General features: G+C 39.9%; 1 protein-coding gene across 5 annotated transcripts in view; it reads right to left on the minus strand.

Annotated features, from left to right (window-relative positions):
* Nucleotides 1-23,113, minus strand: part of TPR10 (ankyrin repeat family protein) — a 157,303-nt gene that overhangs the window by 32,538 nt on the left and 101,652 nt on the right. For 4 of the 5 annotated variants that reach the window (XM_087684661.1, XM_087684659.1, XM_087684663.1 and 1 more), the window contains 4 exons: nucleotides 22,516-22,602; nucleotides 21,326-21,451; nucleotides 21,083-21,232; nucleotides 20,861-20,920 (listed from right to left, as the gene is read on the minus strand). In XM_087684661.1, the coding sequence (XP_087540787.1) occupies nucleotides 20,861-20,920; nucleotides 21,083-21,232; nucleotides 21,326-21,451; nucleotides 22,516-22,602 (423 nt within the window). The remainder of the gene's footprint in view (nucleotides 1-20,860; nucleotides 20,921-21,082; nucleotides 21,233-21,325; nucleotides 21,452-22,515; nucleotides 22,603-23,113) is intronic. The other variant, XM_087684660.1, reaches the window with a different exon arrangement.

The following is a 23,113-nucleotide window of genomic DNA, read 5'->3' on the forward strand; positions in this document are numbered from 1 at the left end:
TTGTATAGCATCTTGAACTCCACAGAAGTGGATAATGATTATTATATCCTTGTCTTTTCCGTGATGGCGGAGTGAATTTTCAGTGTTGGTCAGATGATAACTTGTTTAACAACTAGCTCTATAGAGACTCAGTTTTGCCTCTTGGATGTTTGAGAAATTATTCTCTCTAATGATACATTGGGCATATTTGGAATCACATTTTGAAGGTAAATGGGATAATTGCCCAAAGCCGTATGGATCCTCTTAGTTTCTATGTTTTTCAAGTTGGAACTGCAATCAAATCATTTGGTTTTTCAATTTTGGCATTTGGTCAAGTGGAGCTTGCTTGCTCTTCTAGAACATCAGATCTGACAAACTGGTAATAAGCACCAAAACCACTACTTACCCCCAACTGCCCATAAGGAATTGCCCTGAAACACCCAGCAGCCACAACTAAGTCCCCCCTTGCCTCTGGCGGCTTTAACCCAAACCTTGCTTCTGCACTAAAAAGCCCCCTTACACACCAGAACGTTTATCCAAAATCCTGCTTTCACTTGCTTTTTACATAAGCATGCATGTAGCAGGAGACTCAGAGCACAGTCTATGATAGATACACCTGCTGTGAGTATAGTGTACTACCTGATGGGGCCCTTGTCTCTCACACCAGACATAGTCTTTGTGAGTATAGTTAACTACCTAATGGGGCCCTTGTCCCTTATACCAGACATACCAGCACGGTCTATGATAGATACACCTGGTGTGAGTATAGTGGACTACCTGATGGGGCCCTTGTCTCTCATACCAGACATACAGTCCTTCACAACTTCACCATGTCCTATTGCTGTAGGCCTTGACCATGAATGCCTCTCCTTCAGCATTTCATGCCACTTTGATCCAGCATCACCATCTAGGATGCCCAAACCAAGACACAAACTCCCCCCCCCCCCAAAACCCAAGACGCCCCGGACACCACTTTACCAAGGACATTGGCCCCAGCCGTGCTAGTACAAGCAGTACTCTTTACTTTATGCACTTGCCATCCTCTTTCTACATTCTTCAATAACATACCTCTTTCCTCTACAATAATTGCATTTTTTTAAAGCAATCTCATCCTTCGTGCTTGAAGAGTCCGTGGAAGAACCTACTTTGACTTTACCCTTTGAGTTTGAGGGCTGCCATGACTTCCCTTTGCTCATATGGCTGGCTGCAAATGCTTAATTGTCTATACTTATGTTAGAGTGATTCACCCGTGATAGCTTTCCTTACAATAATAATAATGTGAAAGGAAGGACAAATCAAAGCTCAACTAAGAGTACAGTTAACACTGTAGAGCGTTGTAGAGTGTGAGAGCACGACACCCAATGCAATAATCTAACATGTAAGGTGCAAGTACAAAGTACAACCCTTAAACCTTAGGGTTGTAAGAGAGTGTTCACACCCGAAGAGTATGAAACATTATAAGTGCCTAAAACTGTATGATATAGACACGTAAACTAAAAGAAATAAATCTAGAGGGAAAAACCTCTCGTACAAAGACTAAAAAGTGCCCCAGTGTCCTACTGAAACTCATCGACACTCCTCTATGAGCGTAGGCGTGAGTCGAACCCAACAAACCCTCCTAGAGTGAAGAGTAATCAAGATACAAGGGCCATCCACCAAAGGAAATCAAATTTAAAGCATTGTGAAATGCTTCAACTTTTTCACGAGGAAGAGCTTTAGTGAAGATGTCTACCACATTACTCGTGGTAGGACAGTAGGCAAGGTTGATATCACTTGCATGTAGCCACTCTCTGACAAAGTGATAATGAATCTCAATGTGTTTCGTGTGTGCATAAAAAACTGGGTTCCATGCCACTACAATGGCACTCTGACTGTCAGTGAATAAAGGAGTAGGCTTCTTAACAAATACATCCAAATCAGCTAACAATCATCTAAGCCATCTGCATTCAATTGTGGTAGTGAAAGCTGCCTTGTATTCAGCTTCACAGGACCATGTGGTGATAGTGGATTGTTTCTTGCTAAGCCAAGAGATCCAAGCTAAGTTGTGAAAGAAACAATTGCCACTAATGGAGTGACAAAAATCAATATCACCAACCCAATCAAAATCACTATAAGCATGTAACTGCAACGGTCCCCCCTTGGCATAAAGCAATCCAAGAGTCCTAGTACCCTGCAAGTAACGGAAAAGACACTTGGGAGCTTGCCAGTGTGACATGCGTGGCCGATGCATATATCTGCTCTCAGGACTAAAACTACAAACTATATATCCAACCTTATGTTGCATAGGTAAAAAAGACACCCAACTGCTTGAGCATATGTATGGATATCAAACAAGGAACTATCATCATGCAATGGCAGCTTCAATCCAAGTTCCATTGGAGTACAAACTGGCTTGCAATCTAGTAAGCCAAACCTCTCAAGAAGCCGAGGTAGTCCAATGTCTCTACCATCATGAATGAACTGAATGCCCAAGTAATAGTGCAAAGTCCCCAAATCTGACATCTCAAGAGTTTGCTACAAATTTTGTTTGAATGCTAAAATCTAATCAACATGTGTCCCTCTGAGCAAAAGATCATCGACATAGAGACAAATGACCAGCAAGGATCCCCCCTCTTTACATACATAAAGAGTAGACTCTGATGAGCTGTTTATGAACCCTTGACTGAGTAAAAAGGCATCAATCTTTGCATATCAAGCTCAAGGAGCTATGTTGAGCATCCTCAAAACATTCAATCTCCCCATCATTAAATGTATCTGCTGCCATAATAAACTCCATGGTATCTGCACCATCATGCATACGAGCTTCCCTTCTAGTACAACCAACAATAGGAGCATCCAAATCACTATCTTTCATAGACTACAAATACCATCTAGGCATTTTCCTAGACTCCTGACTATTTACAAGTTCTGCTGAATTTCAAATTCAGCACATTGCTAAATATTCAAATCAGCCAATGGGCTGATTTTCTGCATTACCCAATGGAGCTGCTGGATGAACATTAAGTTCACTTGCTAAAGCTCCAGCTGTATCACCAAAAGAAATGGGCAGCAGCCCTTCAAATACATCATGGGCAGCCTGATGTGCATCCAAACCAACAAGGGATAATTCTGATTTTTCATCGAAAACCACATCTCTACTAACAAGTACCTTTTAAAAACAAGATCCTATAACCTATATCCATTCCTCTCATTTTTGTACCCCACAAAAATACATTTAGTAGCCTTGTTATCCAACTTCTTCCTGAGTGCCTTAGGAATGTGTGCATATGCACGACACCCAAGCCTCAAAAGGCGTGACATTGTTTAATGCCTTCGTGGGGCACCTATTCAAGACATGGCAAGCACACATAACTGCTTCCATCCAAAAACTGTGCGGCAAGCTCTTTGCTTTCAGCATACATCTAGCCATCTCCATGCGTGACCGATTCTTCCTCTCTCCAACCCCATTCTGGTGTGGAGTAAAAGTAGTAGTGTATTGATGAGCAATGCCCTTCTGCTTCAAAAAAGAATTCAGCATAGAGGACATGCATTCCCCCCCTCGGTTCGAACAGAGAGTCTTTACCCTACAGCTAGCTTGATTTTCAACGAGTGCTGCAAAAGCCAAAAAATACATCATACAATACTGACTGTTTCACCAAAGAGTAGACCCAACAGAAACGAGTAAAGTCATCAATGAAAGTGACAAAATAGTAACAACCACCCAATGACTTTGTCTACATAGGGCCACATACATCTGAGTAGACAATTTGTAATCTGGCAATCGCTCTAACGGGGAAATGAAAAACAATGCATTTTTCCCAAAATACATCCCTCGCATATATGCTCAAGAGGTCTCTCCAAGAGAGGTAAACCATCAAGCATATATGTACGTTGCATAAGCATCAAGCTACCATAGTTTACATACCCTATGCAAGCATGCCATAACTCCACGTGTGACATAGCAAGAGTAAGAGTGGACCCCGACTGATCAAATCAAAAAGCATCCAACTCAAATAACCCATGACATAGAGTGTCAGCCAAAACCAAAGTCATGTGTTCCTTATCTCTCACCATGCATTTGTCATCATCAAAGGTGGCCTACAAACCACACCTGGCCAAAGAAGAAATAGATAACAAATTCTTCTTATGCCTCGCATAAACAAGGTATCCTACAAGTGGAGAATAGAGCCACCAATGGCTATCAACACAATCTCCCCAATGCTTCTAACAAGGTATGATGCATTGTTGGCACACTGTACAGACTTGCCCAAACAAATCTCTATGAGATGTGATGTGTCCGGAAGCACCACTACCAAAAAACCATATGCTCGCATCCTCAGTAGATTTAAATGCTCTATGAGCCCAAGAAGAGTCATATCTGCACGTATAAAACCAATAGTCTCTGTCTACAACAAAGGACACGAACTCGGTGGCAGTAGAAGGTGCATCAGAAACAAACACCCCTAACTCCTTTTTCTCCTTGGCTATGTGCTTTCTACATTCAATAACGTAGTGTCCTCGCTTCTTGCAATAGTGGCACTTGCCCTTCTTGGAGTGTGTGGCCCCCTATTTCTTATTGCCATGTGAAGTGCCTAAAGTCCCAAAGCTCTGTGGAGCATTTTTTGCTTAGTGACCTTGCCCTTCTGCCTTGCCATAAAAGCCTCCTCAAAGGCTATAACATCCACACCGCTATTCTTTTTTATCTGCTCTTCCTCTAAGAGCAAACTAACCAACTGAAGGAAAGAAAGGAGCTGTGGTGAAGTCCTCATGGAGGTTCAAGGCCGTATGAAAGGCCAAGTATAAGGACCGCAATGAATTCAAGGTAATAGATATCAACTGCGCATCCAAGTAATATTCATCTACATTCATAAGCTGCTCATGCAAGTTTGAATTTTATTTAGATGATCCTGCACAGAATCACCCTCATCCATCTTCATAGTCTCAAGCTTTTTCTTCAAGAAAGAGATGCATTTCTCATTCTTTCCAGCAAATATCTGCTCTAAGGTTAGCCATGCTTCTCGTGAAGAAGCAGCAAACCGAATGTGAGGGATGAAAGACCACTAGATTGTCAATGCAATCAGAGACAAAGCATGTGCATCCCATATATCCCATGCTTTTTGTGCTATTGATCTCTAGGGAAGTGACTGAGCTAGAGCGGACTGCATAAGCTTAGTTGCCCATTGTCCACGTCCTCCTAGAGGAGGAGTAGCAAGAGCCACAACTCCAAGCCTAACTTCTTCACCGCTGACATAATCCCAAAGATTCTTCACAATCAGCACATTCTTCATCATGAAGGACCTGACGAAATAGTTGTTGCCATCTAGCCTATCTTCCTTGGATACATAAGTAAATACATCACCTCCTTGATTAGCCATGATAAATGTTCTTGATCAGAGAGCAAAAGAGCACTAGCTTAAGGTGGACCAACCTAGAAATCTCAGAATCTCCAAATATTATAGCAAGTACTTTGCTGTAATTAGCAAATTTAATCACACTGTCAAAATTGTCTTAAATGCGTGTTCTCCAAGGTGCAATAAGTGCTCAGCAACACTGAAAATGAAGGAGCCCTAAAATCTCTTCTCCCATCACCTCCTTGATTAGCCATGATAAATGTTCTTGATCAGAGAGCAAAAGAGCACTAGCTTAAGGTGGACCAACCTAGAAATCTCAGAATCTCCAAATATTATAGCAAGTACTTTGCTGTAATTAGCAAATTTAATCACACTGTCAAAATTGTCTTAAATGCGTGTTCTCCAAGGTGCAATAAGTGCTCAGCAATACTGAAAATGTAGGAGCCCTAAAATCTCTTCTCCCAAAATGCACGACATCAGTCTATTTCAGACTGTCACAAAAGTCCATTTGCCAATCATTGAGTTGACTGCAAAAGCCCCAAATGTCTGGCCCAAAATTCACCTCTATGCAATAATTGTGACCCAGACACGTGCTAGAACAAAGATTGCCTTCTCAAGCAACAAGCCTTTTCCAGATAAATGAATTTGAACAAAAAATTAATTAATAAATCTTTTTACCCTGATTTTCAAAGTTGAGTTGGACTGTCAAGCAGCCTACTGACTGACTTGGTGAGGTGGCTAGTGGTGCAAAGAGAATTCTAGCAAGCAAGCGGACTAGAGCAGACAACCGGACTAGAGGAGGTGAGCGACACTGGTGGTAATGCATAGAACTAGCGGGCGTGAGGCAAGCGGCAAGTCGAACCACGTGCGCAGCTGCCGCAGTAGTGAACGGGCGGCGACATCTATCAGGTGGCGATGAGCTTGGTTGTGGCTGGTGGCAGTGCAAACAACTACTTGCACACAAAGGCAACAACTCACCAAGCTGAAGTTGAAGCTGGGCAACAAGCTAAAGCTAGAGCTGTGAGTAGAGACTAAGCCGATCTAAGCTCTGATGCCAAATGTAAAAGCAAGGACAAATCAAAGCTTAGCTAAGAGTACAGTTGACAGTGTAGAGTGTGAGAGCACGTCACCCAATGCAATAATCTGAAGTGTAAGGTACAAGTACAAAGTACAATTCTTAAACCTTAGGGTTGTAAGAGAGTGTTCACACTTGAAGAGTGTGAAATATGATAAGTACCTAAAATAGTGTAATATAGGCATATAAGATAAAAGAAATAAATTTGGGAAAAACAACCTCTCGTACGGAGAGTAAAAAGTATCCTAGTGTCATACTAAAGATCAACAATACTTCTCTATGAGCATAGGCGTCAATCGAACCCAACAAATAATACCAACGCATCAAGTGTACATGCCTCAACATCTCCTTTTGCAAGTAAACAATGTATACAAGCAAAATTTTGATAAGCATGAAACGCTACAAATACAAGATCGGCATTGGAAATTATTTCATTAATATTTGCAAGCTGATCCATGATGTCCTTGATACAGTTAATATATACATCCACTAAATCACCCTCTGTCATAAACTCCATCTCAAGCTGTTTGCACAAATAGACTACAGAAGCCTCATTGTGCACCTAAAACAAAAAAAGCAAGCTTATTCTTCTTGGCCATTGTGCACAATCGAAAATGTGGGATAACCTACCTTTTGCATAAGAATGGAATCAAAGCATAAGCTTGGGCATCACACGTGAAACCAACCTTCCTTCCGTGGATGGGTGGCGATTCCTTGATTACAATCTAGTTATAGTAACAATAATTATTACAAAACTAAGAAATGCAAAGTAACTTACAATTTCGACAATGGACACCCTGTTGGGCCCAAAAGTTGACACGCCTTTCAATATTTATTTAACTTAGTTGAAGAAGAAGTTGATGTACAATGGGATTTTCCCAAGCCCTTTCGGTATTCCAACTCCCCTTGCTATCCAAAATGACCAACAAGTCTTTAATGTGATTTTCCCCTTGATTTGAGCAATCAATTGCCTTCACCCGCTTATATGGAGATGAAAAATGCCCTAATTTCATTCATTTGCTGATCCCTCTACTTGAATAATTAAATTTGACTAAAAACAGCTTTAGTCCTATTGAATCAAAGTCTTGGAGCTTCCAATTTCTAGCATGCTTCCCAAAGCTTTTGTTAAACCCTAACTTTTGCTACAAATTAGGGTTTAGAGTAAAGAAATCTGAAATTTCTCACCCTTTGGAGATCTCAATGTTGTAATCTTCGGAGCAAGGGTGTAAAAAAACTGGGAGATAAGAAAGAATACTGAGGAGAGAAAATTCAAACTTTCTTTGCAAAGAACTGAAGAAAATCAATCATTTATTGTTGCTGCCCTCTCTCAATAGCCTATAGATGTTATCACTTGCTATTGATTTGTCTTCTCTTGCCCCTTGCTCCCTTAGAAGGCCCTCCAATGGCTACAAATCAAACCAGGAGCATCTCCTCTCTCTCTCTCTCTCGTAGGATGAATGCACTAAAAATAACTCTCTCTAGCCTCTAAAGACGTTTTTCAAACTTGCATGGGCATTTTTGACAAGTGAAAACTTTTCCAAATGGTTTTTCCAGCATTATCCATACTTAAATATTATTTTCAGTCCCTAAGTACTGAAAATTAATCTAATAATTATTTTGGTGCCCACAAAAATAATCTAACTGACCAATAATTAAACTAGCTAGACACCTTCCATTCTCGAGTGTCTCTGCACTATCTTTGACTATTAGATTGGCATTAGGTATCATTAAATGCCACTCCTTTAGTATCATCAACTGACACTTGTGGCCGAATGAATGATCTAGGCCAACAACTTGCACAAAATACCACCAAGTACTTGTGCGACATAACTTATAGCAACTTTTGTCTTTCATATCTTGTGATTTCCTCGGGTCTCGCCAACCTCATAAAATTACTCTAGCCCTTGTTATACCTCACATGTGCAACATTTAACCATGCGATCAAAAATTAATCCACATGTTAAGTGAGGTTTCAAAAATACATGTCCTCATGAGAACACCCATCCATCTTAACTAATCCAGAATGGGAGACGCAACAGGAGCTAGAGCAAAAGATCCAGTGGTGACAATGGATGAGCTAGATGAATCTATAGCCTTTTGAGTAGTCACACTTGTAGGCCTAACCTCTAACCACATACATATCCCCAAAGCTACTTGGCAACTAAGGCATGCTTTATCATGTATACCCACATGGAATAATTGGTGTCATGCAATTTATCACAGTTTCAAAACATATTGAGAAATCATTTTGCCTTGACATTTCTTGCTACAAATTGCTTGTATTCAGGAGTAGCTACTATTCAAAGTGAAATTCAAAGGCAACACAAAATTGAGCACAAAAAATGTCAAAAAACATATATTTTTTCTCAAAATCGATGATGTCGAGGAAGAATTTCCAACTAAAACCGCTCCAATGTCCACAACTATCGATGTAGAAGGTGTAATTGGCCTCAATGTTGATGAATTTGGAGAAATTTCACAAAAGTCCCAAATTTATTTGTTGGGATTTTGTTAAATTTGAGCTTTGCTAAAAAAAAGGCTCAAATTTTCTGAAGGAAATAATGCAATTTTGGAAAAAAAAAAACACAAAATCCCCAGAATTTTTGTCAAATTTGGGACTTCTAGACAAAATAAACATTTCGAAGAAATTGGGCAAAAACTGATAACTACTACAAAAATCCCAAATTTTGTACCTATGCAGGGACAGTGTGTGAGTAGAGGCTTGTCTAACTCAAAGGCTGATTAATGATGAATATTTAATAATATTTTAATCTAAAATGTAAGGGTTTAGTCAGACTATAGTGAAACAGGTAAGGCGCGTTCTGTGGGCACATGAAAGGACACAGTTGCGTCAACAAGAAGTCTGTCAAGTTCGTCAAGGCATATGTAATGCTTCACAGACAAACAAGTCAAACAATTGTCAAGGCAGAGGTGACAGAATTGTGACAGGCCGGTTGGGGCAAAGGTAATAGGAATGTGATGGGCAAGAGACGAATAGCTACTGCAGGTAACCACAAGTAGCAACAAGTAGGGGAGATGGAATAAACAAGACAAACAATTGCTAGATACGCAGCAAGCAAGTTGCTCAAGGTGCCTTGCTTCACAAGTGGGATGCAGAATAGACTGTAAACAGCAAGCCGAGTCCGAGACTCAATGACTGCTAGGTCATCCGCTACTCACGACCAAAGTGGCGGCAGTGGCAACTAAGAATAGATATGGCTCTAATACCACACTAAGGTTAGGATTCAGCAGCTTGCACACACTAATTGGGCTGAAGTACTGCTCAAGATCTGCACCTAAATGCTGCTCCAGAACTGATCTTAATGGCCCTTTATTATACTCCAACAACTCTAACCAATGCTGCCTTCATCTGCAGCTCACGTGTTTTTTCAAGTGCCATTACTTTCCTGATCTAGTGCTGGTTATTACTGTTTATTATGCCCATCATTGCTGCCCAGAAAGCACCTATCCTTAATCATTGAAGTCATGGTTAAGCTCTCTATTTCTGCTACTGCTCTCTGTCAGTATAAAGTCCTTCAATGCTGTCCTGAACCATAACCTGTCTCGGCATCAAATGGGCTGATAAACTGATCACTGTGAGTTGCCATAACTGTGGTATTATCACTCTGGCTGATCCATTCACTGAATGCCTGGTTGTTCCTGCAGGTAATGGTTGCCACTGTTGCTCAGATTTGAGCTGAGTATTGACTACTGTATTGCTGCCCAAATATGAGGGAATCTGTTTCTGAGAATACACATTATCTTTACTGAGACGAGCTGTCCTTATATCACTCCTATTCCTGTGTTTTTATTACACACAATATCTTGAAAGAAAATTTACTGCAACATCCCTCAACCATCTCTCAATTTTCTTAGTCCTTTGCAAGAGTTTCATCAGGTAACAGAGAAGGAGAATCCACTAAGTTCAAAGACTATGCATTTCACACATGGCAAACAAGGATCTGATTGATTCTTATTAAGAAAGGCTTATGGAATGTGGCAAATGGAAATGACAAGAAACCGCGGGAAGCGACTCAACTGGCTGCATGGGAGGTTCGAGACGACAAACCTCACGCCATCGTCAAACTAGAATTAGATGATGCTTACATTCAGCATGTAGATGGATGTGACTTTGAATGGCTTGCAGGATAGCACTCAACTGATCCATTGAGACTCTTAAGAAAAAACATGCTCAAGCACTCAATGCAAGGGCTGAAAACAAACAAACTTATAATTGTAAGTACTACCAGTGTTGGGGTGAGGACTGAGCCAAAGCTCTGATACCGTTGTAAACGCCCCGAAACAACGTAGTATGCTTAACAATTATGATATTCGCTTGTTTTCGAGATTTAATATAAAAGAGAATGAACACTTAAAGCTGAAAATGAAAATTACTCACAAAATTACAGCCATGAAAATGTAAAAAGTAATGGAGACAAGATTGAGGGTTGAAGATGGGCGCTTGTTTTCGAGATTTAATATAAAAGAGAATGAACACTTAAAGCTGAAAATGAAAATTACTCACAAAATTACAGCCATGAAAATGTAAAAAGTAATGGAGACAAGATTGAGGGTTGAAGATGGGCAATCCCCCCCCCCCCCCCCCGCGAAGAAATGCATTTCTGCTCAACCCAAGTCCCTTAGGGAAGAGCTCAGTTACAATCAACCTGAGAGTGAGGAGAAGTAATTCTCACTCTCACAAGATCATGCAAAGATGTACAAACACACATGCATTATCTATTATGCAATGATAAGAACTGATTTCTTTACATTATGAGAAAAGAAAGAGGGGAAATCAGCCTTTCTTCATTGTTGATCAGCAGTACATGGATAGGGCTTGCTTATTGTTGCTAAAATGGAAGAAAGAGCTCGAGAAGGAAGTGCTGTAATGAATTTACAGGCTTGTTATACTGTAAAACAGCAGTGATAGAAGAGGGAATATGGAGGAATTTGATAATGGAGAAGTGGGGGATGATGATGGGGATGGATGGGGCCAGTTTGTGGCTATCTGTGGGTGCTGTACATGAGTTTACAGCAAAGAAAAATGATGCTGAATGAAGAAAAACGAGCTCTTATTTATAGGAGAGGGAAGAGCTAGTACAAAAGGGAAAAGTGGAGTAGCACAAGACAAGTGTCCAACCACATGTCATGAGATGTGACAAGTGGTGAAACACTTGGAAACTTGTGTGACAAGTGTCTTGACACTTGTCTCTTCTCTATGACCTTCCTTTTTGGGCTGAATACTGTCAAGAATAGAAACAACCAAATTTAGTAAGCACAATCAGAGTACAAAATTTACTATTTTTAGAATGACATCCCTTTTTTTTAGGACTAGCATTTTTAGGCTGATTCGAGGCTCCTAAAATTTAGGGACCCCCTCAATATGGGTGTCATATGAAAGCTTCTTCCGTGTACATCGCAAAAACGGTATCAGAATCTTCATGTGACTTTCCTATACATAGAAATGTGCATTTCAAGCTTTCAGCCCACACATGCACATTGTACAAGCATTTCATGATCATGCCATCTTGTTGATTGTAACTGTCTGTTCTAGCGGATCTAGCCCACACTTCAAGGCATTAATCATTTCTGTGTGCGAGTCTAACCCTGATATGCGTGAGTTCTGGTCACAGACGCCCAATCGGGCCATATAGGTGGAAGTGTGAACTATCTTTTCTCTAACCCACCGCGTGGGTCCACCATAACCTGTGACCACTCATTAGTGGCGAGCTCCAATGGACTTTTCTTTATATCTAATTAGTGCAAAGGAAACAAATTTAATAAATCATTATATAAACAAATTAATGAAAAAGGATACAAATTCCGTTTCTATAGAGTTGTGACAGCCCTCTGGCTTTTATTCAGTTGTTCTTAGCTGAAAAGCTTCTTGATATGGCTGAAGAATGTCTGGATAATCCTTCATGAATTTTTCATCTACCCACTGTACATCTGTTGTGGGTAGATTCTTGAATTTTAGTAAGAATTTTCGTGCCACAAGGCCACTTCTCGTGGTTCGATCCTTGTGAAACAAAATCTGTTCAGGTTCCAAGAGTTGCTCTGTTTCTTCAACTTCTGGGGGATCTTCAGTAATGGGTTCCTTTGATTCTGGTCCTATGTAAGGTTTCAGTAAACTTATATGAAAAGCCTTGTGTATTTTCCAATGAGCAGGAAGCTCAAGTCGATAAGAAACTTCATTTATTTTCTCAATCACTTTAAAGGGTCCAAAGTATCTACTGGACAGCTTTGGAAAAGATGAATTTTGACCGAAACCTTGTTTGAGCCTGCTTTTATCAAACTTTAGCAAGACATATTGACCTTTTTCAAAAGCCAAAGGTCTTCTTCGTTTGTCTGCTTGCTTCTTTTGTCGCTCTTGGGCAACTTTGATAGTGGCTCGAACTTGATCCATTGTTGTTTTTAAATCTGAAGCAAACTCATCAGCAGCAAAAATCTTATCTTTAGTGCAAATAATTAGAGGAGGAATCACTTTACCCTGTACTATTTCATTTGGAGCTTTCCCTGTGGATGAGTGCACTGTATTGTTGTAAGCAAACTCCAATAATGGAAGATATTTCTTCCATTGTGACTTATGTTCACTAACATAAGCTTTCAACATATCCAAAAGAGTGAGATTCATCACCTCTGTTTGGCCGTCAGTTTGAGAATGAAAAGCTAAGGAGAACTTTAAAGTGGTTCCCAAATTCTCAAATAAAGCACGCCAAAAGTTACTTGTGAATTTGGAGTCTCTATCTGAAATTATCTCAAAAGGCATACCATGTAATCTAAAGATATGTTGAATGAAAAGTCTTGTAGCTTGTGCGGATTTCAATGTTTTATGACATGGAATAAAATGTGATTGCTTATTGAATTGATCAATTATGATCCAAATCATATCATGACCTTGAGGTGTTCTTGGAATACCTGAGATGAAATCCATTGTGATAGATTCCCATGGATCTTTGGGCACTGGAAGAGGTTGCAACAATCCTGGAGTCTTCTGCCTATCATACTTGGATTTTTGGCATACTAGATAAGCCTCAATGAAGTTATGTGTATCTCTTCGTAATGTTGGCCAATAAAAGTAGCGCTCAATTGCACTTAGAGTGGCTGCCCTCCCTCTATGCCCTGCATAAGGGGGTTCATGACTTTCTTTAAGCACCTTTTGTCGAACAGAAAGAGTGACACAAAGGCGATTGTTCATGAGAAGGTAATCGTCTTTGATAGAATAATCTGGATGAGAACCTCCTTGCTGTAAATTTGACCAAATTGCTGCAAAATCAATATCTTCATCATAAGTATTCTTCATCGTTTAAAAATCTTCATGATGAGCCACTGTAATAGTTGCAATGCGAGGCACTCTAGAAAGTGCATCAGCAACTACATTTTGTTTCCCTGGAGTGTACATAATTTGAAAATGAAACATAGACAAGAAATTTTCCCATCTTGCATGTTTCTCCTACAAATGCTTTTGAGTCTTGAAATACTTCAAGTTCTGATGATCAGTTTTAATAAGGAATTCATTGCCTAAAAGATAATGTTTCCATATCTTCAAAGCATGAACCACTACTAAGAGCTCCTTTTCATAAGTGTCATACCTTTTCTCCACATCATTTAAACGGCGGCTTTCAAAGGCTATGGCATGGCCTTCTTGATTTAGCACTGCACCAATAAAATCACCGTAAGCATCTGCTTCTACCACAAATGGTTTTACCAAATCTGAAATGATAAGAACAGGTCCAGAAGTAAGAGCTGTTTTCAGCCTTGTGAAGGCTGCCTTCTCTTTTTCCTTCCATTGGAAAGAAGTCTTCTTCTTTGTAAGATCATGAAGTGGAGAAGCCATATGTGCAAAATGCTTGATGAAGCGGCGGTAATAAGAGCATAAACCAAGAAACGATCGCACCTCATATACATCATGAAGATAAGGCCATTCTTGGATTATCTTGATCTTTTCAGGATCCATCTGAATCCCTTCAGAAGAGATGACATGCCCAAGGTAATTTATTTTATGCATGAAAAATTCACTCTTTTTACCATTTATCAAGAGTTGATTTTGTTGAAGTAATTGTAAAACAATCTCCAAGTGCGGATAATGTTCCTCTTCATTCTTGCTAAAGACAAGAATATCATCAAAGAAAGTACCAACATATTGTCGATGCTCTCTAAAGATGCGCTCCATCATTCAATTAAAGGTGGCTGGTGCATTGGTTAATCCGAAAGGAACCACCAAGAATTCATAAAGACCGTATGAAGTGCGGAAAGCAGTTTTGTGTACATCTTGTGGTATTACCCTAATTTGATGATAACCACTCTTTAGATCAATGCGGCTGAAAACCTTTGAGCCTCCTAGACGATCCAAAATATCGTCAATTCTGGGAATAGGAAACCGATTCTTAACATTGATTTTGTTGAGGGCTCAATAATCAATGCACATCCTGAATGCGCCATCTTTCTTTTGAACAAGAAGAACCGGTGAACAAAATGGTAAGCTACTTGGCCTAATTAGCCCACGGTTGAGTAGGTCTTCGACTTGCTTTCTGATTTCTTCTTGTTGAGGACGGCTCACACGATATGGTGCTATATTAGGAGGAGAACTGCCTAGAATAATATCAATATAATGATCTTCTAGCCTTTTTGGGGGAAGCTGATAAGGAAGATCTTCCGAAAAAAAATCTTTGTACTTTTCCAAGAGCTGAAGTCGCTCTTGGTTTTCAGCATTCATATTATCTTTTACATCAGTGACATAAAGCAAACAGCATTGAACACAATCCTTAATTGCTCTAGAGACTTGCATATGGCTTATCATAGGTATGGTGTCTCCAGAAACTCCAGCTTGGATCTCGTATTTCTTGCCTTTGTTGGTGAGTTCTACCTTTTTTTTCTATGAGAAGATGGTTGAATCTACTCTATGATTCCAGGGCATGCCAAGAATCACATCGCAACCATCAAGGTCTCCGATACAGAAGGTATCTTCGTTACTGTAACCTCGAATTTGAAACTTGAGCTTGCCAATGTAGGATGTCACAGTCTTTACTGTCACCTTCATCAGCATTTAAAGCTTGGCGAACTTTTGCCGGAGTGTCCATCTCTTCATTCTTTAATCCAAACTCTTTAGCTAATTGCAAGGAAATGACATTTTCATTCGCCCCAAGATCTATCAAAAATAGTACTTGCTTACCTTGCAACTGTCCCCAAGCTTTTAATAATTTGCGCATCTCTGGAGTGTGAGTTGTGTTTGCAACTACATCACTGATAGCATTGATTTTCACTGGCGACTTAGGCTTGTTGTCAGAAACCTTGCTTTGTCTTTTGTTTGGACATTGCTTCGCTATGTGGCCCGTTTGTCCACATTTAAAGCACTTCCCTTCTTTCATGAAGCGCTGCTTTTCTTCTTCGAAAAGTTGCTTTGCTTGTAGGTATAGATTGGAGCGAAATTGAGGAGCATTAGGAGGTGCATAGGGCTTCATCTTCTTTTGATTTGATGGCTGCTTTTGCCGCTGTTTTTGTCCTTCATTTGGGGCTGAATACTCCTCATCATCAGCTACTCTCTTCTTATCATTCTTTTGAAATGATTTGTTGCCATTGTGCTCCATTTCCCATGTCTCAGCATGGTCAATGAGTTCCCTGAGACTAGAACAATGATAATGATTAAGAGCAGTACGAAGTTTAAAATGCAAACCTCCTTGAAACTTTCTAAGATTTTCCGAATTGCTGATCTTCTTGAAATATTGGACCTTCAAAAATAGCTCCTAAAATCTCTTGGTATAGTCACCAAGTGACTCATTTTTCCTTTGCCAAAGCCGATCCCATTCCATTTTTATATCTCTTTTGAAATGAATAGGAAGAAATTGGCTTTGTATCATGCGAACAAAGGACCGCCATGATTTTGGGGCAGCATAATCATATTCCAACCCCGTCCACCAAGTATGGGCTAAGTCGGTCAAATGTAAAGCTGCAAACTTAATCTTTGCTTTTTCTTTATACTTGTCACGACCATACAAAATTTGAAATTGACGAATAAACTTCAGAAGAAGATCAGGATTATGAGAACCATCATACATACTGAACTTGATCTTCTTTTCAAGTTGAGATAGTGGCTTAGTCTTCTTCTTCTTCTTATGCCTTCGTCCATGCCCGGATCTTGAGATTAAAGATGATGAAGTGCTTAATGGGCATGAAGATGGAGACGAGGGTGAAGAATGTCGACGCCTTTGACGATGATGAGGTCTTCCACGAGAAGGGTGTGACTCTTCGTCACTAGAAGAGGGTCCATCAGAGTAGGCGCCAAATGACTTTGAAGAAGAGGATGAGCTTCGACGCGATCTCTTTTTTCATCTTGAAGTAGAATGGGACTGCCTCTTAGAAGTAGTTGGACTTCTTGATCGGCTCCTTTCATTGGTATGGCTTTGTCTCCTTGAAGCACATGGGCTTCTTTCCTTTAATACTTTGGGATTCTCAACTTTTTCTCGTTTGAGAAGTTGCTCACGAATTTGTTGATTCTCCTCTCTAAGCTTTGAATGGCTTGCAAGATAGCACTCGACTGATCCATTTAGACTCTAAGAAAAATATGCTCAAGCACTCAATGCAAGGGCTGAAAACAAACAAACTTATAATTGTAAGTACTACCAGTGTTGGGGTGAGGACTGAGCCAAAGTTTTGATATCACTATAAACGCCCCGAAACAACGTAGTATGCTTAATAATTATGATATTCGCTTATTTTCGAGATTTAATATAAAAGAGAATGAACACTTAAAGCTGAAAATGAAAATTACTCACAAAATTACAGCCATGAAAATGTAAAAAGTAATGGAGACAAGATTGAGGATTGAAGATGGACCCAACCCGCCCCCCCTCCCCCCCCCCCCCCCGAAGAAATGCATTTCTGCTCAACCCAACTCCCTTAGGGAAGAGCTCAGTTACAATCAACCTGAGAGTGAGGAGAAGTAATTCTCACTCTCACAAGATCATGCAAAGATGTACAAACACACATACATTATCTATTATGCAATGATAAGAACTGATTTCTTTACAGTATGAGAGAAGAAAAAGGGAAAATCAGCCTTTCTTCATCGTTGATCAGCAGAGTAAATGGATAGAGCTTGCTTCTTGTTGCTAAAATGGAAGAAAGAGCTCGAGAAGGAGGTACTGTAATGAATTTACAGGCTTGTTGTCCTGTAAAACAGCAGTAATAGAAAAGGGAATATGGAGGAATTTGATAATGGAGAAGTGAGGGATGATGATAGGGATGGATGGGACCAGTTTCTGGCTATCTGTGGGTGTTGTACATGAGTTTACAGCAAAGAAAAATGATGCTGAATGAAGAAAAACGAGCTCTTATTTATAGGAGAGGAAAGAGCTAGTACAAAAGGGGAAAGTGGAGTAGCGCAAAACAAATGTCCAGCCACATGTCATGAGATGTGACAAGTGATGGGACACTTGGAAACTTGTGTGACAAGTGTCTTGACACTTGTCTCTTCTCTATGGCCTTCCTTTTTGGGCTGAATACTGTCGAGAATAGAAACAACCAAATTTGGTAAGCACAGTCAGAGTACAGAATTTACTATTTTTAGAATGACATCCCTATTTTTTAGGACTAGCATTTTTAGGCTAATTCGAGGCTCCTAAAATTTAGGGACCCCCTCAATATGGGTCTCATATGAAAGCTTTTTCCATGTACATCGCAAAAACGGTATCAGAATCTTCATGTGACTTTTCTATGCAAAGAAATGTGTATTTCAAGCTTTCAGCCTATACATGCATATTGTACAAGCATTTTATGATCATGCCATCTTGTTGATTGTAACTGTCTATTCTAGCGGATTTAGTCCACACTTCAAGGCATCAATCCTTTCTGTGTGCGAGTCTAACCCTAATATGCGTGAGTTCTGGTCACAGACGCCCAATCGAACAATATAGGTGGAAGTGTGAACTATCTTTTCTCTAACCCACCGCGTGGGTCCACTATAACCTGTGACCACTCATCAGTGGCCCGCTCCAATGCATTTTTCTTTATATCTAATTAGTGCAAAGGAAACAAATTTAATAAATCATTATATAAATAAATTAATGAAAAATGATACAAATTCTGTTTCTATAGAGTTGTGACAAAGGATTGCTTCAGAAAGCTTGCATTCTCTTTCGTAATTCTCTCTAGTCATGTCATAGAAACCTTGTAACTTTTACTCATACCAATCTTTCCTAAAATCATGTTGTTGAAAAGCCCAAGTAGCCTAAACCATCCAAACCTCTAAGCCACAACTAATCAAGCAAAGAATGTCTCTTATCATCTTGGAAGCACAAGCCAATGAGCCTTTGTGACACTCTAGGATGGACATGTCCTTGATAAGTCGTGTGGTGGCCCAGCTATTGAAAAGATGGTCATGCAAGAAGCTGTGTACAATCATGAGTTTGAAGGGGGTGTTAAAATTACAAACACATAATATGTATTTGGAGGGATTGCACAAGAGTCACATTGCCTACGTTAATTGGTCCTTTCTACGTGAATAAACGAGTCTTTTCACATTGTACTTTCATTTTTGTCCATTGTAGTTGTGTACTCTCTTTCTCTCTCATTCCTCCTCTTCAAATTTCTGCTATATGCACCTAATACGATCCAAGATCATCATCAACTTTGGGAAGATTTGCAATCCTGCTATATATTCCATGATGGTTTTGTTATGGATAACTTTAATGTTTGTATGTGTATGGACGAACCAACTTCACTTCACTCTGTTATGGATGGTCCTGAGCATCTGGCATGGGATGCTCTAGCAACCTTGCCATTGATACAAGACATGTGGTCTTGATTCCATCCTTCTCAGTCTAGATTTATATATACTGATCTTTTCAGGATTTGGACACTTAGGCTGGATTGAACAAAATGTACATTTGCCAAAGTGATTCCTTTCTCTCACCACTGATTGACATATGGGTGAAGAGACAACATGTTCTTTCTTATCCTTATGTCTAGGTTTTGCAAATGACTCATCAGCCGGTGCATACCTTCAAGACCCTACTTGCTCCTTTGCCTCTGCCTTCTAATCAATCCTTTTTGTTGCTTCTTGGGGCACATGTAACAAGTGATTGCTTCATTTGGAACATCGGTTCTATCCAAGGGTATGGATTCATGGCCCATTGTTAGGGATAATGCACATGCTTTGTCCCGACAATATGGTATTCAACATGCATTTGCCTTTCGAGCTGACTCGCAACTTTTGCAATACTTGTTGGAACATTCAATGTCTATGCAAAAAGCAAGGGATACCTCTAATAAATTGGTCGCACGTTCTGAATGATTGAAATGCAAAGTCCAAGCTCTTCAAGATTATGAACATACTAAATAGAAATTGCTGGCCATCTAGATGTTATGCATGATAGTACCTTCTTGAGTAATCATTCTTTGCTCATCTATGGAAAAAATATGCTCACGAGAATATTATATGTTTGATGAATGAGCAGGATAACACAGTTACAAAACCTAGATCTATTATTCAGATGTGCCTCTAAGTACTACAAATCTTTGTTGGGTCCACATGAAGTATTTTCTAATGCTGTTCATTCTACCCATTGTTAAACTTCCAACATGATCCAAGATCAGACATATAGGTTGTATACCATCCAACCAGGGTGATCAATCCAGGTGGGGGGTAAGTATTGCAAAGGACACTTGTATCCTCCTTCCTAGTAGGATCACAAATATCCTACAGCCAAGCAAGGTGGCTTTCTAAATGTCATACTACCCATGGCCAAGTAACATGACTTCCTGGATGTCATACTTCCTAACACAGAGCTTGCTTGATGCAATTTCAAAGGGGCAGCAGGGAATGAGTAGCAAAAAGGGTTTAAGGGGAGGAGGAAATCTTGCAGAGCACAACAGCATTGGTGATTTGAGGAAGATGATGGAAGGGGTGATGGTGTGGAGTAGGGTGAGGTGGATTGGACAGAAAGAGTGACCAGTGGCCAGAGAGCGAAGAGAAGGGATGGAGTAGATGCTGAGTCGCAAGGGCAGAGCATAGCTCTCAATGGGAAGGCACACGCAGGGTAGTAGATGAAGCGGGAAAAACATGCAATCTCAGAAGCTTTGAATCAACACAACCTCCATCATTGCTATCAGGTATCACAAATCTAGATTCTGATGGCTTTGGTTTTTCATTTATCTCAAGACAAACGTGTTCAGAAGTGGATTAAAACCACAGATTTACTTGGATAAGGCATGAAGCCTGATTTACTACTGCCAATGCAAATTGCAATTCATTAAGATGGATAAGCTAAGCTGTTTGAGATTGCCTGTTGCTGCCCAAATTTCAAACTGGTCCCCTCCAGTGTGTTTCCTGTACCAAAATCTAAAACTGCAAAATCTTTTTTTAGGCTAGAATTTTACAAGGTCTTTCCTCAATGTATTGCTCCTATGTCCTCTCAGTAAGCAAAAATTTCTCCAGGATAGAAATCACGATACAGTATGGTTAAGTGTAGTCTTTTACCTCCATCAACTTGCTTTTGTAGTCAACGTTTGCCTCACCACTCCTATCATTGACAGCTTTCTGCGAAAAATTGGATCATGGCATAACCAGTTTAGCAGCAAGCATAAAGATGAACACATAAAGGGGAGAGATTAAAATCATACTCTCTTGCTTTCATGCATCTCACTAATTTAGTGAAAAGAATCTTACCAACTGAAGAGACTAAAAGGGAGGAATTAGTACCACCTCATCTTCTAGTTGCTCCGCATATGACAGAAGGCCTTTAGCAGACCAGTCTTTCACTTGAGGATCTGGAGAGGTGACTGGAAGTAGAATATTTACAATTTCATGGTAGCCTTTCATGGCCGCAGCTAGTATAGGTTTTGCATTGTCCTGCAAACATAATGGTCAGCAAACCTAGTCATGCCAACAGCTGTTCTAGACTGCTTGAATAAATGTACTCAGTAAAAACCAACGTGAAATTACTTCATCCACAGTATTTGGATTGGCTCCTGCTTCCAAAAGGCTAGTAACCATTTGATCATTACCACTGTCTGCAGCAATATGAAGTGGCGTTACACCTCCAGCACTTACATTTACATCTGCTCCTTTCTGCAGAGTCCCTTACAGAGCTCAGTACAGCAAAGTTACCATCATTTGATTTTAGTTATACATGTAACATTTATTGCATAATATCAAGAATATTTCTTCAAACCATATATATTAACTACATAAATGACCAAATTCTACAACAGCCATACAGTTTGCTACTGGAGACCATGTGAGCATCTCTGACTGAAACCTGCCTCACATTTTTCATTTCAAACCGCACATCTTCCAGTTTATCATTGTCTTCTTGAGCAGTATATTTATGATCAAATTTTAAAACAGAAAATAACAGCAGCATATTCTTGCTCCTAAAGGAGTTTCAGATCATGGGTGCTTGCATGCCACCATCCAGCCACCACACAATCAATGATGGCTGAAGTTTCATAGAGCTCTTTAGACAGCATGGCAATCATTCTGCTTCACTTGTGTTCATTTGTTGGTTGACATTTTGAAAGATGGATGTGGCACCTATACACTCGGGGTCTCAATCTCTTCTATGAACAAATTTTACTTACAAAAGACTCATATGGATCTTCTAGAAGTTTCTTGATGCTCTTATTTATTGCATTAAGGTTCATGCTGCACTATCAACTACTGCTTGCTTACATTTTTTCTTTAATGGTAAATTATGATCTGTTTTTTCAAATCACATGCTAGAAATTAGAGCTCAAGAAGGTGATAATAAATCAGAGCGTGGGCATTTGGGATGGAAAGCATTGGGCAGGTTTGACTTGGACACTCACATGGTCTTAATAAGTACCGTATAGCTATTATGCAGGATTTGATCCTTAAATAAAAATATCATAATTTAAAGAGGTACTCCTGAAACTTAAGGTAATCTGTGTTAGATATGTGTATAACCCTTTTGAATCAGACATAGCCCTTTTCACACAGGCAATAACAACTCTGCTTCACCCAAAATCAACCCATGCCAGAGGCACGAGAACCTGGAGAAGGGAAAGAAACAAACTATGATATATCTTTTTCAACAAATGATGATAGATTCTGTATAGAGATGATGCAAAACCTATTTTACAGCACAAAAACTGTAAACCATTCAATCTCACCTTTATAAGCAGATCCACTATAGTATTTGATCCAGCTGCTGCAGCACTGATCAAGGCAGTTACATCATCTTCTGTTGTAGCATTCGGCTGGATAGATATGGAGATCCAATTAAGTCAGAAGCAAAACATGAATTTAAAACCACCATAGATCTTTGAATCAGGATAGTGGCAACAACAGTTATAGATAACCGTATCCAAAAAACTCAGTAAGACATGGTTGTTTTATGCCCACTTAAAAAAAAAAACTAGGTGGCCAGAGCACATTTGTTCCCAACAAGACTTCTCAAGAATACATTTTCATCATTGCTTTGCGCCCAAAGATCCTAAAACCAACAAGCTCAGTGACTAGACAAGACATTTCACAGTCATACTGACCTGGATGCAGGAGGGTAAAGCATTGCAGTGGAGTAGCAACACCCAAGGAATCCAAGGCATGGCAGCATGTGGCAAATGTGCCATTTCATGTAAGAGGGCCAAGGTTAAGTATAACACTAGGGAAGACAGGAAAAAAGTTTCCAAAATGAGCTTTTCATTTCTCCCCTGTGCAGGCCTTCTCGGTCACCCACACAACCACCCCACCCCCCTTCATCCTCCTCCC

This window comes from Lygodium microphyllum, chromosome 9 (assembly GCF_053477565.2).
Source record: "Lygodium microphyllum isolate KBCC chromosome 9, Lygodium_microphyllum_v1.1.10, whole genome shotgun sequence".
Lineage (NCBI taxonomy): Eukaryota > Viridiplantae > Streptophyta > Polypodiopsida > Schizaeales > Lygodiaceae > Lygodium > Lygodium microphyllum.